At 45.8% G+C, this 16126-nt stretch overlaps 1 protein-coding gene across 2 annotated transcripts in view; it reads right to left on the bottom strand.

Moving 5' to 3' along the window:
* Positions 1 to 669: 669 nt before the first annotated feature.
* TBC1D22B (TBC1 domain family member 22B) overlaps positions 670 to 16126 on the bottom strand; it is a 75486-nt gene continuing 60029 nt past the window's right edge. For both annotated transcript variants that reach the window (XM_045390792.2, XM_074038179.1), the window contains exon 13: positions 670 to 2569. In XM_045390792.2, coding sequence (XP_045246727.1) covers positions 2441 to 2569 — 129 coding nt within the window. In that variant the 3' untranslated portion in view covers positions 670 to 2440. The remainder of the gene's footprint in view (positions 2570 to 16126) is intronic.

Consider the following 16126-nt stretch of genomic DNA (forward strand, 5'->3'; position numbering starts at 1 on the left):
TAGGAAGGAATTCTGGGTGGGGAAACCATTCCAACCTGTCCTTTGTAGATGAAATGTAATCAGCTACCTTTCTTGAGATATTTCACAGTAAGGTTACCAAGAAAAAAATCAACAGCTGACGACCAAAATGAGACTTAAAGACAACCTTACATGGCGGCCGTCTTAGTTCTTTCTGCTTTGGTGGAAACGCACTGAACAGGCAAGCCAGGACACCGGTCCTCTGGTTCTTACTCTGATGACTCTGATGCTGTCTTCCTTGGCCTTGGCTTGGATTTTCCTCTGTGAATGAGGGGGTTAAACTAGATATCTCCAGGTTTTCATCCAGCACAGAAATTCTAGTCTGTTTTCTACCCTCCATCAGATAACATACTCCTTTCGGATGAATCAAATAATCCATGTAAAGTGCTTATCAAAGTGGTTGGCAAGTTAACTCCTTTTAGTAGTTTCATTTACCAAGTTACTCATTTGTGTAGTTTCCACAGTACCTTTCACAGATGGATGCTGGGTAAGTGTTTGCTGGCTGTCCTCTAAGAATGCTTTTTGATCCTCTGCTGATCCCCTGCTCACCTCACAGAAGGCCTGACCGCACACGTACTAGTATCAGCAAGAAAAACTCAGGAAGAGGAGACTCTTTAGGTTCCATGAACACACAGGAGAAAAACCAGCAGATGGAGGAGGAAATACACCATTTATTTACAATTCTTTTCACTTTATCCACAATTTCCCATACAAACATAAAAACTAAAAAAATAAAACCACCACTTGGGAACACAAGTGTCTTTCTTTAATTAGTCCGGTTGAGGGGACCACTGAGGCACACCGAAGGGGAAAAGGAAGAGGGTCGGGAAGAATGCCTGAGAAACAGCTCCAGATGAGAAACCTAACTCACACTGGTGTGGTGGGCCTCACTGGCAAAGAGACTCAAGGGTGTTACCCACCAGGGATGCTGCTCGGCTTCCCAGGAGGATGACAGCTGCTGGCCCCCATCCCCCCACCCTCCACTACCAAATACCAAAACTCAAACAAGGGGTCACACATCTCATGAGCTGTGTGGGGAGTGAAGGTGACAGTAAGGGACAAGGAGTGCTGCTCTCTGAGAAGAGCCCCAAACCCGAGGGACACACAGGAAGCCCCTTTCCTTGGCACAGTCTTCAGTCACAGCTTCTGTCCTGAATACAACGCTGAACTTGAAAATGTGAAAACAAAAGCCCTCCCCAGATTCCGGGGAAGGTGGGAATAAAAACACATAGAGAGGGCTTGCCCGCCTCTGCAGTCCCTTCTTGGGGAGGCTGCTAGGAGCAAAGCGAAGATGCTCCAGGAAAGTCTGGGGGTTGGAGGGCAGGGTGAAGAAAGGGGCAAGGAGGACTCTGAGACACTGATGCTTGGGATGGCTCCACCCGCTCAGCCACTCACTCCAGCAGCCTCCCGTTCTACCCCTCACAGCAGGACACCCAGGACCAACCTGGAGGCGCTGAAGCCACCTTCCTGGCAACTTCCTCTGTGCTAGTGACCTAGATTGCTTCCACATGTTGATGCACATTATAAATATAAAATCATATCTGCTTACAAAGAGGACATATATTTGTACATCTTTACCCATATACATAATAACACAATTTACACATAATATCTTGGAGTGGGTCATCATGGAAAAGGAGTTTGGAGAGGTAAACAGCCCCTTCTGCCTCCCCTGCCCTGATCCCTCTTCAAGGGATGCTTATACACTTGGTCACTGGGGCCCTTCCCAACTAGTCTGATGGGGCTCATCTGGACACAGAAATTCAGACATGTGACTAAATGCTGATGGGTGTGTATACACATTCACACCCACACACACATGCAGACACCTGGTGAGAAAAGGAAAAATAAAATTCCTAGCTCTTGGGTGTAGGCCTCTTCCCAGAGTTACAAGCATCAGTGTCTCCTCCATCTAGAATAATGATTTTAAAAAGCTACCCCTCACTGGCTCAGACTAGGGCAGACGGGGAAGGGCTAGGAAACCAGGGAGAGGGAAGAGGAGCCGGGAGTCTTTTGAAAATATAAGGCGTTTTTGACCTGTGATCAAATCAAACTATGTTCACAAAAAAAAGCAACAGTTTTCAGTTGGGGCCTGTCCCTGTAGGGACAATGTGAGTTGAGACCCTGAGCCTTCCCCTTCTTTGTCCAGTTTCTTTTAAAGGGGCAGACAACCCTGTACCACCTTTTCTGTCCTCTCCCAGAACTGGGCCCATCCACGTGGCATGGAATACTGACAGTGGTCCAAGTGACACATCCAGAGACATGGAGTGGTGGACGCCAGAAAGTTAAGACCTGGGCGGCGGGTGTGAGCTTTGTACAACAGGAGTGGTTCCTGGCCGGGGTCCACGGCTCGCACAGTGGCCACAGTGATCAGACTGCCATCAGAGATGAGGGCAGTCTGGGTCCCCGGAGGAGACAGCACCTATCGGCGGTAGTGATTCGGGGCATCAGCAAACATGTACTTGAGTCTGTATGCCTCGGCGAGAAGCAGCCCAATCTCTTCGTTGCCCCAGTGTATTGTAGGTAGGTTCTGCAGCAGCATGAGGAGACCCTGGAATGCAAGAAAGGGCTTTTTTATCATACCAGACTATAGACCAGCGGACCAGCAACCCCATTCTTAGAGACCAAGGCCTAGAATGGGGCCCCTTCCTCCTGGCTCACACATCCCAAAGAGTCCAGCCTCCTTCCTCCCAACAGCACACAGCTTTCAGTCCTAGTTCACCTCAGGAAGCCTTGCAAGCCTCTGCTGATTCTCTAGTCCACTAACATCTGCCTCTTTAAAAACATAAAAACATAAATAGGGAATGACAACAATAAAGATTTTTAAGAGAGAAAAATAATCACATCCAAATATACCTCTCTTAATCTTAAAGTATTCATTTTCGGTCTTTTTTTCACATGCATATTTCTTTAAATAGTTGTAACAATAATTATGACTTTTTTTTTTGAGACAGGTTCTTGCTCTGTCACCCAAGCTGGAGTGCAGTGGTGCAATCATAGCTCACTGCAGCCTCGAACTCCTGGGTTCAAGTGATCCTTTGACAAAGTTAAAATATAGCCCGGGCGCGGTGGCTCACACCTGGAATCCCACACTTTGGGAAGCCGAGGCGGGCGGATCGCAAGGTCAGGAGATCGAGACCAGCCTGGCTAACACAGTGAGACCCCGTCTCTACTAAACATACAAAAAATTAGCCGGGCAAGGTGGCACATGCCTTTAGTCTCAGCCATTCGGGAAGCCGAGGCAAGAAAATCGCTTGAACCCGGGAGGCGGAGGTTGCAGTGAGCCCAGATAGCACCACTGCACTCCAGCCTGGGGACAGAGCGAGACTCCATCTCAAACAAACAAACAAAAAAGAAACGGACAAAATATTTATAACATTTATAGAAAATAAAAGGTTAATATATGAAATCTATAAGGAATGCCTACAAATCAGTAAGAAAGAAGGCGAACAGCCAAATGGGAAAACAGACTATCCATGTGAATAGCTAACGCACTAATGCCAGTGGCCACTCACACTGTGATGACTTACAAACCCTGCTCCTAGCTGACTGAATACTCCAGCAGCGTCCTGCAGTGCTCAGTGGAAAGGTCTTGTGCATCCTTTATGAGATTTTCTCCTTTAGTTCTAGAAGTGTAGCTGGGCATAAAGCTGCCCAAGGCACATCACTGCTATGTGTGGCCAACACAATTAGGTTCTGGCCAATTCTGGATATGAACAAAAATGATAGGTGTAACTTCCAGGTTTTGCTCTAAACTTCTCTCCTTCCTAAAAAATGGATATGAATGGAGGAGTAGAAGTGATCATCTTAGACCATAAAATTAAAGCACGTGTTGAAGATGGCAGAGTAGTAAGACAAAATAAATCAAAGTCCCTAACACTCCAAAACCATAATGTTAGCCCTGGACTGCTTACACTTAGACTGTTAGTTGAAGGGAAATAAACAACCATCTTGTTTTAAGTCACTGTTATTTTGAGGTCGTGGTTACAGCAGACAAGTTTATATCATCTTAAATACATACCATATCTATCAAAATAAGAAATGCACTCGGTCTTTGATCCAGCAACTCTCCTTCTAACTCTCTATCCTAGGGAAATAGTCACACTATTGTGTGTACAAAGGTATTCACTGCATCATTGCTTCAAATAGTGAAAAAGGATACTAGAAAAGCGTCTGCCAGTGTAGGAATGGTGAGATAAACCATGGATTATCCACATCATGAGATGCAAGGCAGCACTTGAAACAAGTGAAGCCGGTCTACATGTATCAATATGGGAAGATATAGAAGACATTTTGGAAAGGATAAAAAAGGCAGTTGCAGAAAAATATTTACAGTATGATCCCACTTAGGTAAAAGAAAAAAACATAACAATATATTTGTATAGGTACATGTACATATAAACATTTTAGAGAAGTGGGAAACTGTTCACAGTGTTACCCTTTGGGATGGAAGCCTTTCACTTTTCTCTCATTATACTTATGCATCTTATAGAATAAAATCTTTGTATATTATTGTGTTATAAAATAACTTTCTTTTGAGTAATAACTACTCTGGGCTGGGCGCAGTGGCTCATGCCTGTAATTCCAGCACTTTGGGAGGCCAAAGTGGGCCCATCACTTGAGGTCAGGAGTTTGAGACCAGGCTGGCCAACATGGTGAAACCCCATCTCTACTAAAAATACAAAAATTAGCCAGGCATTGTGGTGGCCACCTGTAATCCCAGCTACTTGGGAGGCTGAGGCAGGAGAATTGCTTCAATCTGGGAGGCAGAGGTTGCAGTGAGCCGAGATCGCACCACTGCACTCCAGCCTGGGCAAAGCTACTCTGTGGAAATTTTGTTTACTGAAAAGTAAAAAAAACAGAAAATAAATTACCGATAACTTCACAATCAAGAGGAAGTCATTTTAAGACATTTTGGCATATTTCCTTCCAGTCCTTTTCCTACACATTTTACATGCTTGAAATAGTTTCTCTATATAATTTTGAATTTATTCAGCATTTACCATAAACATTTCCTCTAATATTAAAAATTCCTCGTAGATATTTTCTATAACCAAAGAATTTTCCATGAGGTAAGATGTACCATAATTTACATCCTCCTGTTTTGAGCATTTAATTATTTCTGGTTTTTCACTATAAAAAATTATAATGAACATCTTTATGCACAAAGTCTTATCTTGGATTATTTCCCTAAGCCAAATTCCTAGAAATGAAATTACTATTTCAAAGGGCATAAACTTTATTTATTTATTTATTTATTTATTTATTTATAGTCAGAGTGTTGCTCTGTTGCCCAGGCTGGAACGCAGTGGCAAGATCTCAGTTCACTGTAACCTCTCCCTCACAGGTTCAAGCGATTCTCCTGCCTCAGCCTCCCGAGTAACTGGGATTACAGGTGTGTGCTACCACACCTGGTTAATTTTTCTATTTTTAGTAGAGATGGGGTTTCACCACGTTGGCCAGGCTGGTCTCAAACTCCTGACCTCAGGTGATCCACCCACCTTGGCCTCCCAAAGTGCTGGGATTACAGGCATGAGCCACTGCGCCTGGCCTGCCACAAACATTTTAAAGGTCTTTAACATTCAACCAGAAAATACATTCCAGAAAAATGCCCATTTCCCTAGATCTCTACCAGCACTAAATACTCTCATTAAAAACAGCAAACTTTGCTAATGCTAATGTCTTCCCTTTGGTCTCCAAGCCAGAGAACAGTACTCAAAGCCATAAGTCACGATGGTAGTGAACCACCAGAAGACTGCACATCCCAAGGTCCCCACTCTCCCCTCCATGGTTGCTGGCATCTGCTTTCTCCAACCCTCCAGGCAAACCCCTCCAGTCACATGGTTACAGAAATTCACTCAACCAGAACAGTTATTCAACCAGTTACTGATATTCACTCAACCCAGCAGATGCTTTGCTTTTAAAAACTCTGCCTTCAGCTGATCGGAACATCTTTGGAATACTCCCTCTCACAGGAGTCATTCTCTCTTGGTTCTATCCTGGCCTCAGTCCTGTCTGCCTCAAAGCTTTTTTTGTTTGTTTTCTTTGAAAGAGAACCATCATTTCTATCTCAACTTATTTTTTAAAATGTTGACCTTGGACTATAATACATACCCCCACCCCCATGCCACCATGAATTCCCTGGCCTGTGGTCCCTTTGACTCATCTCTCCTGCTTCCTACCTCCTTCCTGCAACGTGCCCCTATCCCACAACAACTGGAAAAGGCGTTGCCTCTTTTTGCTAACATTCTCCTCAGGCAGGCAACTTCTAGCCTAAGTTAGGCAGACTCTCTTTGTAATGGTCTCAATCTTTTCTGTACCTTAGACTCTTGGGCTGTCTGGTGAACCCCATCCATCTCCTCAGAATAATGGTTTTAAATATTAATACATAAAATAAAATGCATATTAATCAAAAATTTTTTAAAGATTTGTGATATTCACCTCTGTGTGGTAAGATTTCTTTTTCTTATTTTTTGAGATGTAGTCTCGCTCTGTGGCCCAGGCTGGAGTGCAGTGGCATGATCTTGGCTCACCACCACCTCCGCCTCCCGGATTCAAGCAATTCTACTGCCTCAGCCTCCTGAGTAGCTGGGACTACAGGCACAAGCCACCACACCCGGCTAATTTTTTTTTAATTTTTAGTAGAGATGGGGTTTCACCGTGTTAGCCAGAATGGTCTCAATCTCCTGACCTCTTGATCTGCCCGCCTCGGCCTCCCAAAGTGCTAGGATTACAGGCGTGAGCCACTGTGACCAGCCTAAGATTTCTTACAGGAATTTTCTAAATTTTTCTATGATGGTTACATACACTTGCATAACTGATAACAAACAAGAACAGCCAACAAAGGACATAGCTCTCTAGAAGAGAATACTTTTTTTTTTCTCTGAGGCGGAGTCTCACTCTGTTGCCATGGAGTGCAGAGGCAATCTTGGCTCACTGCAACCTCCAACTCCCAGGTTCAAGCGATTCTCCTGCCTCAGCCTCCCGAGTAGCTGAGATTACAGGTACGCACCACTGCATCTCACTAATTTTTGCATTTTTAGTGAAGACGGAGTTTCACCGTGTTGGTCAGGATGGTCTCGATCTCCTGACCTCGTGATCTGCCCGCCTCAGCCTCCCAAAGTGCTGGGATTACAGGCATGAGCCACCGTGCCCGGCCGAGAATACTCTTTGTTGAGATGAGATCTACCTATAATTTCCAATTCTTCCAGTCTTAACAGAAACCTCTCAAAAGCTTCCAAATAATTCCACCCCTGGACAAGTGAACGTCCCCACTTCCCCCAAGGGAAGTGACGCTTAGCCGTAAGGAACCACTCTACCACCTGGTGGCTATACCTAAAACTGCAACATCCCCACCTCTAGCCCCTACCCTAGTCTACCACCTGCTGTCCTCATGCTGCAACAATGGGAAATCCTGCCCAATGGATTAAAAAGTAGAAACTCACTTTGGGAGGCCGATTGCCTGAGCTTAGGAGTTCACGACCAGCCCAGGCAACATGGTGAAACCCCATCTCTACTAAAATACAAAAAATCAGCCGGGTGTCATGGCGTGCACCTGTAGTCCCAGCTACATGGGAAGCTGAGGCAGGAGAATTGCTTGAACCCGGGAGAACTGCTTGAACCTGGGAGGCGGAGGTGGCAATAAGCCAAGATTGCACCACTGCACTCCAGCCTAGGCGACACAGCGAGGCTCCGTCTCAAAAAAAAAAAAGTATAAACAATAATTATGGCTGGGGGATGAAAGTGCTAATCACAAATCAGGAGCTTTTATCTAGGGGCAGAGAAGAGACACTACCAGGGCAGGGAACAACTGAAGATTTGTTACAACGCCAGTTAATGGGAGCACTTAAGTATGACATGCACTCAGATGAGATACTACAGTCAGCAGGAGAAGAAAGCTTGTAGGGCAAGCATCAGAAAGAGATTCCCAATTAATAGAAAGGGAGCAAACACCTTTTGTAGAAAACAGCTGGAAATGGCAGAAAAGGGCCAAGCATAGTTATCTGCTGAAAATCTACACAGGAAAAGGCAATATGGCAGAGAAGGACTTTGAGTCATATGTGACCAGTGGAAAAAAAACAATTAGATAAGAGGCCAAAGGTAAAGGGATAGTGGGTAATAAGCAGAGACTTTGAAAAGGGAAACGTATAGGAAAAGTATAGGAAAATTCCACTAAAGACTGTCCAATAAAGGTGGGAGAATAATTGAGGAGGAAGAGGAAGAACACCAAAGATAATCAGTATAATGGCATTTATTGAGCACTTATTACGTAACAGATGGGCTCTAAATGTTCCACATGTACTTTGTACTAGTTTGTTTAATCCTACGAGATTAATCTCATAGGATTAATCTCATATGTATCTCTCTATGAGATACATATTATTACCTCCATTTTACAGATGAGGAAATTGAGGCACAGGGTTAAGGAACTTGCCTGGGGTCACAGGGTAGTGCTGGCCAGGCATTTGAGTCCAGACAATCTGGGCATGTGCTCACTATCACTAGACTATATACTGCCTGCCCTGGCATGAGAAGTAAGGCATAAAGTAGAAGGAACAAAAAGAAGAGAAGTCATAAAAGAGGCTGTTTGAAGGAAATCTAGAAGCATTCACTTTTTTTGTTGTTGTTCATTTTTACTTTTATTTAGTCATTAAGTCCTTGGACTCATAGTAAGGCTTGATGCCATATTGGTGTCACACTGCCAAGCAATCCAAAGCATATGTTAGCCTTCTATTTCAACTTCTTTGTTTACTAATGTATCACTGGACCCAGCAGGCAGCTCACCCAGACAATCTTAGTAAGGGATTTTGGTGCATAATAGGCCACAGTCCTTACAAAGTATCCAGTTTGTCTTACAGCTGAGAGGTGTGAACCGGCTGCAGATGTGTTACAGCTAAATTCTTTTTTTTTTTTTTTGAGACGGAGTCTGCCTCTGTCGCCCAGGCTGGAGTGCAGTGGCCAGATCTCCACTCACTGCAAGCTCCACCTCCCGGGTTCGCGCAATTCTCCTGCCTCAGCCTCCTGAGCAGCTGGGACTACAGGCGCCCGCCACCTCGCCCGGCTTATTTTTTTTTTTTTGTATTTTTAGTAGAGACGGGGTTTCACCGTGTTAGCCAGGATGGTCTCGATCTCCTGACCTCGTGATCCGCCCGTCTCGGCCTCCCAAAGTGCTGGGATTACAGGCTTGAGCCACCGCGCCCGGCCACAGCTAAATTCTTGAATGGATTTTTATTATCAGTGCCACTTCTTCCTCTGCCTCTTCTTGGTCTTTCCCAGCCACCAGTGTGACCCAGCTGGTGACTAAGAGTTGACTAATTTTACTCTGCAATAAGGGCTGGCACAACCAAAGACAGGATGTATAATGATGAGTAACAAAAGAACATTAAATATGTGCTACTAAATAAGATACTGTATATAGAATCACTTTGCAGTACTGGAACATTCTTTGCAAATGTAAAGTGTATTCAAGCATGTAAAAATACCTTTCTAGTCAAATACTTTAAAACAAACCTCTTCTATTTTGAGAATCAGTGAGGAGGCAAAACATTTCCTCTGGTCCCAAGACAACTTTTCAAAAACACGTCCCTGCCATACAAGCTTGTTGAGAGTCAAACTTTTATTCATTGGATCTTCCTGAATCTAGGCATTTGACAAAGTTTCCTCTCAAAGAAAGCTGTGTAGTTTCCCTCAATGGCTTGTTTTTGTTCATATGTCTAGGAATTGTGCCCTTTCTCACACCAGCTTGTTTTGGGCAGAAGATCTTCAGTTCCCAGGGTTCCCTCCGAACCCTTGTGTGCAGGATTCAAACTGGCAATTCACCAAATGTCTGTAAAGACAGGGCCCCCATTTGGGCAATGTTCCACAATCGCACCCTTGAGTTCTTGCAGAAGTGGTGGGTGGATGCCATCTGGTTCAAGGGATTTATTTACATTTAGTTTATTATTGAGGTCTGGAACATCCTACGGGCTTAGCACTATTTAATAACCCTGACCTGTCTCCTACAAAAGAAACCTTCAGAGTGGGAATCTCTCCAATGGTTTCTTCCAGCTGACTCCCTTGTCATTTCACTCACTCACTCACTCAGTCACTCACTCACTTGAGATTCACTCTGTTGTCCACTGATGGCTCATTGCACCGTTGACCTCCCTGGCTCAGATGATCCTCCCACCCAACCTTCCTAAGTAGCTGGGACTACAGGTGTGTGCCACCATGCCTGACTAATTTTTAAATATTTTTTTGGAGACTGGGTCTCCCTATGTTGCCCAGGGTGGTCTTGAACTCCTAGGCTCAAGTGATCCTCCTGCCTCAGTCTCCCAAAGTGCTGGGATTACAGGCATGAGCCACTGCACCTGGCCTCTTTTTATGTATTTAAAGAAATGTTGATTATTAGTCCTTAGAGTGCCCTGCATGGTGCTCCTCAGATTCCGTCCTGAGCCCTCTGAGGCCTTGCTGGCGCTGGCCGACATATTCCTGGGCTTCCATGTTCTGGGCTTTGCTGCTGCTGCTTTCCCGAGATGACTTTTTAGAATAGAGTGACGAGGTATTTGCTCAGGCACCTGTCCCCTCTGACTCAGGCAGACACTCTTCATAGAACTATTATCCTAGAGTCGGTTTTCAGGCCTCCTATGGGTTGCTTAATACTGTACAGATTTTCTGCCTGCTGCTCATCTAAGTGCCCACAACTGGGCACAGCTTATGCTCGTCTACACGTGCAGTGAATTTTTGACTTTTGGAGGTGTTCCCCTGCTCCCTGTTGTAACCCCTTGGTTTTGGGTTGTAATTATGTGTGCTGCAGTGACCACAGGGGGCTTGTCATGCCTTTCCTCATCACGAACTCACTCAACCAGTTCCTGTCCTGAGGTCTGACATTCATCTGCTTTGGGAAGTCTTCCCCAAGTCTGACATCTGCAACCTGCCTTGATGGCATATTCTGCCAATGGCTGTTGGGAATAAAAACATGTTTTTATTACAAACACCTGTGGGGATAGCAGGCCTCTCAGCACTCACAGGCTCCAGCTGTATTCCCTCAAAAGTTCCCTTTGCTTACTTCCTTTTTCTTTTTCTTTTTTTGAGACAGAGTCTCACTTTGCTGCCCTGGCTGGAGTGCACTGGCGCGATCTTGGCTCACTGCAATCTCCGCCTCCCAGGTTAAAGCGATTCTCCTGCCTCAGCCTCCCAAGTAGCTGGGATTACAGGTGTGTGCCATCATGCCTGGCTAATTTCGTATTTTTAGTAGAGATGGAGTTTCACCATCTTGGCCAGGCTGGTCTTGAACTCCTGACCTCAGGTGATCTGTCTGCCGTGGCCTCCCAAAGTGCTGGGATTACAGGCATAAGCCACCATGCCTGGCCTCTTACTTCCTTTTTCTAGGATCAGAGTGGAAACAGGAGGCCCTGACAGGCCTACTATTGCTGGCCCAGATGGCCCTGTCCTCTGGGCAGATACAGTCCTCGTCAGGCTCCCCGCTGGGTAACAGAAGCTCCCTTCACTTCCGTAGTAGTACATAACTTACGTAACTGTACACTGTGGTAATGAATTGTGATTATGTAAAAACGACCTGCATCAAAATGGGTAGAAAACATCTATTTGTCGGCCGGGCGCGGTGGCTCAAGCCTGTAATCCCAGCACTTTGGGAGGCCGAGACGGGCGGATCACGAGGTCAGGAGATCGAGACCATCCTGGCTAACACAGTGAAACCCCGTCTCTACTAAAAAATACAAAAAACTAGCCGGGCGAGGTGGCGGGCACCTGTAGTCCCAGCTACTCGGGAGGCTGAGGCAGGAGAATGGCGTGAACCCGGGAGGCGGAGCTTGCAGTGAGCTGAGATCCGGCCACTGCACTCCAGCCTGGGCGACAGAGCGAGACTCCGTCTCAAAAAAAAAAAAAAAAAAACAAAAAAAAACATCTATTTGTCTATTTGGTAGGTAGATTTGAGCACTCTTACATTGTCTCCACCATTTACTTTCCTTCCAACCTTTTGAGGGTGGACTCATGACATAAATCTTAAGCGTGCAGGTTGATGACTTTTTACCTAAGTACACACCCAATTAACCACCACCCAGATGAAAACAGAGAACACTTCCTGTGTCTCAGAGACTCTTGCTCCTCCCCAGTCAACACGGCCTCCCCAGCCACTGATCTAACTGAAGCCTGAGAGCTCCACCAGGGCCCAGGCAGGGCTCTACGGCTCCACAGATAGGCCCAGAGCTGCTCTTCACCCATAACCTGCACCAGCCCTGTGGACTCCCTGCTGCAGTCCGCCCTGGAGCATTAGAACCTCTGCTTCCCCCAGGGATGCGTGCGAGGTGATTTCAGGCCACTTGGAGGGAGAGCATGAAACGGCAGCAGGAGATCACGGATCTTTCTGGCAGTGGAAGGAGAAAAACCCAGGAGCCAGAATAGGAGGAGGTCACAAGGAAGACCCTGGGAGGAATTCTTTTTCAGTTTTAAAACAATAGGTTTTTGTTGTTGTTGCTAAATGTTTCTTTGTGAGGAGAAAGCCTGCTAGCAATCTCCAATGTAGGGGGATACATGGGGAAGAAGAAATCTTGAGGTGGAAACATAAGCAGATCCTTGCCTGGGAACAGCCACCATGTGAGTTTAGCTCAAGAGCTCCAGGAAGCACCTGGCAGGCCTGGGACTGACAGGCAGCAAAGCATAGTGGTTCAGAGAGTGGATTCCAGGCCTCTACCACTCACTCGGGTGACCTTGGCCTAGTTACTTTAAAAAAAAAAAAAAAAAAAAAAGGCCGGGCGTGGTGGCTCAGGCCTGTAATCCCAGCACTTTGGGAGGCCAAGGTCTCCCCAAAGTGCTGGGAACCCAAAGGGATCATGAGGTCAGGAGATCAAGACCATTCTGGCTAACCCGGTGAAACCCCGTCTCTACTAAAAAATACAAAAAAATAGCCGGGTGAGGTGGCGGGCGCCTGTAGTCCCAGCTCCTCGGGAGGCTGAGGCAGGAGAATATGGCGTAAACCCGGGAGGCGGAGCTTGCAGTGAGCCGAGATCACACCACTGCACTCCAGCCTGGGCGACAGAGCGAGACTCCATCTCAAAAAAAGAAAAATAATAATAATAATAATAAAGCGCTAAGATTTAGCTGCTATTAGATTGAGCCTCACAAAACTGCCAATATTCAATCATTCTGATCTACAAAAACAATTGCATATGATTCAACCTAACATTATTACTACGATTCTATTACACTAGCCCAGGCTGAGGGCAGGAATTGTCGAGAGTCCCCTCCTACCACAAGAGGCTTTGACCCAGCTCTGCTGACAGCTCTCATTTCAAGCCACCCATGGGCCCCGGAGGATCCAGCCATTCTGCTCCCAGAGTCCTGTGTGCAAATGTGCCTCAGGCTTCTTTGTCCAGCGGTCTCAGGAAGGAAACCTCTCAGTGTGATCTCCTTGTCAGTTTTTGGTCCCTCTGCCAGGCAGTGGCCCCAGACAACTGCTTGGCCAGGGAGAAGCACGCACCCTTGCTGCTGGGGGGTTCTGCTGCAGCTGGGACCCAGCCCTTTGCCCCTGTGTTTTCTGATGCCTCATCCCAGTTTCCTCATCCAGGTCAGCAGTTTCCCCCAGTATGAACCTTGTGTGGTTTACTCATTATGTTAAAAACCACTTAATTAGAAAAGTGGGTTTTTAAAGCTTGCCTCATTGCTTCCAGGACTCATGAATACACTAAAGGTAGTATTAACATCAATGATAATAAGCGCACTGTTTTGAGGACTATGTATCAAGTACACTATTCTAACTGCCTCACATGTATTTGTTACTTTAATCTCATCATAGCCCAAGGAGGTAGGTCCTATTGCCCCATTTATAGATAAGAAAATGGAGGCACAGAGAAACAAGTTACTTACTTACAGCTGCATGTTTAGGAAAGTGGGAGAGCTGGGATCTGACCCCAGGCAGTCTGGCTCCAAAGACCATGGTTTAACCACTGTACTATTGTGTACAGTCCCCAACCTTGACAGGAAGCTATCTGCTTCCTCTCTGGACCCCTTACTGGCTTCCCTTATATCTGGCTCTTTTTCCCTGTTCTTTAAGTGTAACCAGTTTGCTGGTCTGCTAAGACTGCTGCAACTACCACTTTTATTTCTGTAACCACTTCACCTGGTTTTAGTTTGAGTCACTTAAGGTGGCTTTTAGCCCTAAAACTTCTCTTCCAGGCTGGGCATGTTTGGTTTTTTACAATACCTGTATTCATCTACAGAGCTTCCTTCACAGTGATTTCACCACAAGCAGCCCTTCAGCAGTTAGGATACACGTGCCTAATTTCTCTGCGAAAGTCACACCCAACAGTTCAACCTTACACAATGCTCTGTGCCCTTGTTCCTCACACCTCTGCCATGATTCTGTCTCCTAAAGGGCACTGCCTGTCTAGCCTAACACCCAGGCACATTTTCTTCTTTTATCATTCATAGAATTTTAGAACTATGGAGGTGGGAGGAACTTTTCACCTTATCCAGTTTAATCGCCCATTCTATTTTGTCTGAAAGAAAGACTTGAGACTCCTCCACGAACAGGATTAATCGAGGTGTTAATAGCGCAGCAGACAATAGTCCCAATGCTGTTCTGCTGGGTATTGCCAAAAGACCGCAGACCTACCAGATAATTGAAAATGCTACCCAGTAAAGAACATCTCCAGGATTAACATAGCTGTAAAGTCACAGAGTATTGTCCTCTGTTCTGCCGATATTGTGAACTGCTAAAAGCCGTTCCAGGAATCATCTGCACCTCCCTGAGCTGATCTGGGAAGCACTTTTATCACATATGGCAAAGCTCTGAGCCTCGCTCATGATAACTAAATTAAACTTCATGCTCTTATTATCCGGCTCCACCTCAACCACATTATCAAAATGGATAGCTCATCCCGGCATACAGCCATTCCAGCCCCTTGTCCTCATTTATCCTAGAATGCCACACATGCTGCTCACTGGCAGAAGCCATGGTTCTTAATCAGTAGCCTGAAGCCTTGGCACCATGGCTAGCATCTACTCACAGAAATCAACGCATCCGCTCTCCTTTTTCTTCCACAGCCCTTACTTGGGCAAGCTGGGTCCTGTCTTTCCATCTATCTACTAAACAGTCTTCTGTTCTTTTGCCACCTAACACCAATCACAGAGTGGTAACGCTCAGGGATCACATGAGACACTGCTGATCTTCAGAACATCTACGTTATAGTTAGAACTTATAAAAGCATTCAACTTTCTCTGGCTTTTCCCCTTGCTTTTAAAATAAGTATATACCTATTAAAAACAAACCAACCAAAAAAACTCTCAGTTCAGAAACGTGCAAAGCATAAAAGTAATACACTCCCCACCCATAACCCCAATGATTCTCTTTGGAGAGCCTGACAATCTCTCTCCTAAATCCTTATTTCCCTGACCCTGGAACAGCTCCTACCCCACCCACCACCTAACACAGGCTCTTCTTGAGTTTTCTACATAGGGACTCTGAAGCACCCCCACCCCAGGGATTCCTGGAGGCTGTACTCTCTCTGGTCATCCCCTCTCAGCCTCCTCTGCTCCCTGACCTCTTCATGTAGTCACATAAGAGTGTGTCAGGGCTGGGGCCCTGGTCCCCTTCTCTGTCCATCCTTCCTTCCTTAGGGATCTCATCTAGTGTGTTGGCTTTAAGTAGCGTCTAGGCAAAGGCTCCAAAATTTATAGGTCCAGTCCAGATCTCTCTTTCAAACTCCAAACTCAAGATATATTTGCCTAGTCTGCCTCTCTATTTAGACGTCTAATGGTACTTCAAATCCAATATGCCCGAAGCTAGACTCTTGCTGTCCCCACTGTAGCCTTCTCCATAAACTATAAAGCCATCCAGACTCACCCCTTTCTGTTGTACTCTACACCCAATTCATCAGGAAATGTTGTTGGCTCTATTTACTAAATAGATCCAAAATCTGGCCACTTCTCACACCTCCACTGTCACCATCCAAGTCCCACCACCTTCATGTCTCATCTGGAGGACTACAGTAGCATCCTGGGTGGTCTCTATTTCCACTCTTGCCCACACCTACAGTCTACATAGAAGCCAGCGTGGCCCTATTGAAACGTAAGTCAGATTGTGCCACTCTCTTCTGCTCATGGCTCTCTT

The sequence above is a fragment of the Macaca fascicularis genome, chromosome 4 (genome assembly GCF_037993035.2).
Source record: "Macaca fascicularis isolate 582-1 chromosome 4, T2T-MFA8v1.1".
Lineage (NCBI taxonomy): Eukaryota > Metazoa > Chordata > Mammalia > Primates > Cercopithecidae > Macaca > Macaca fascicularis.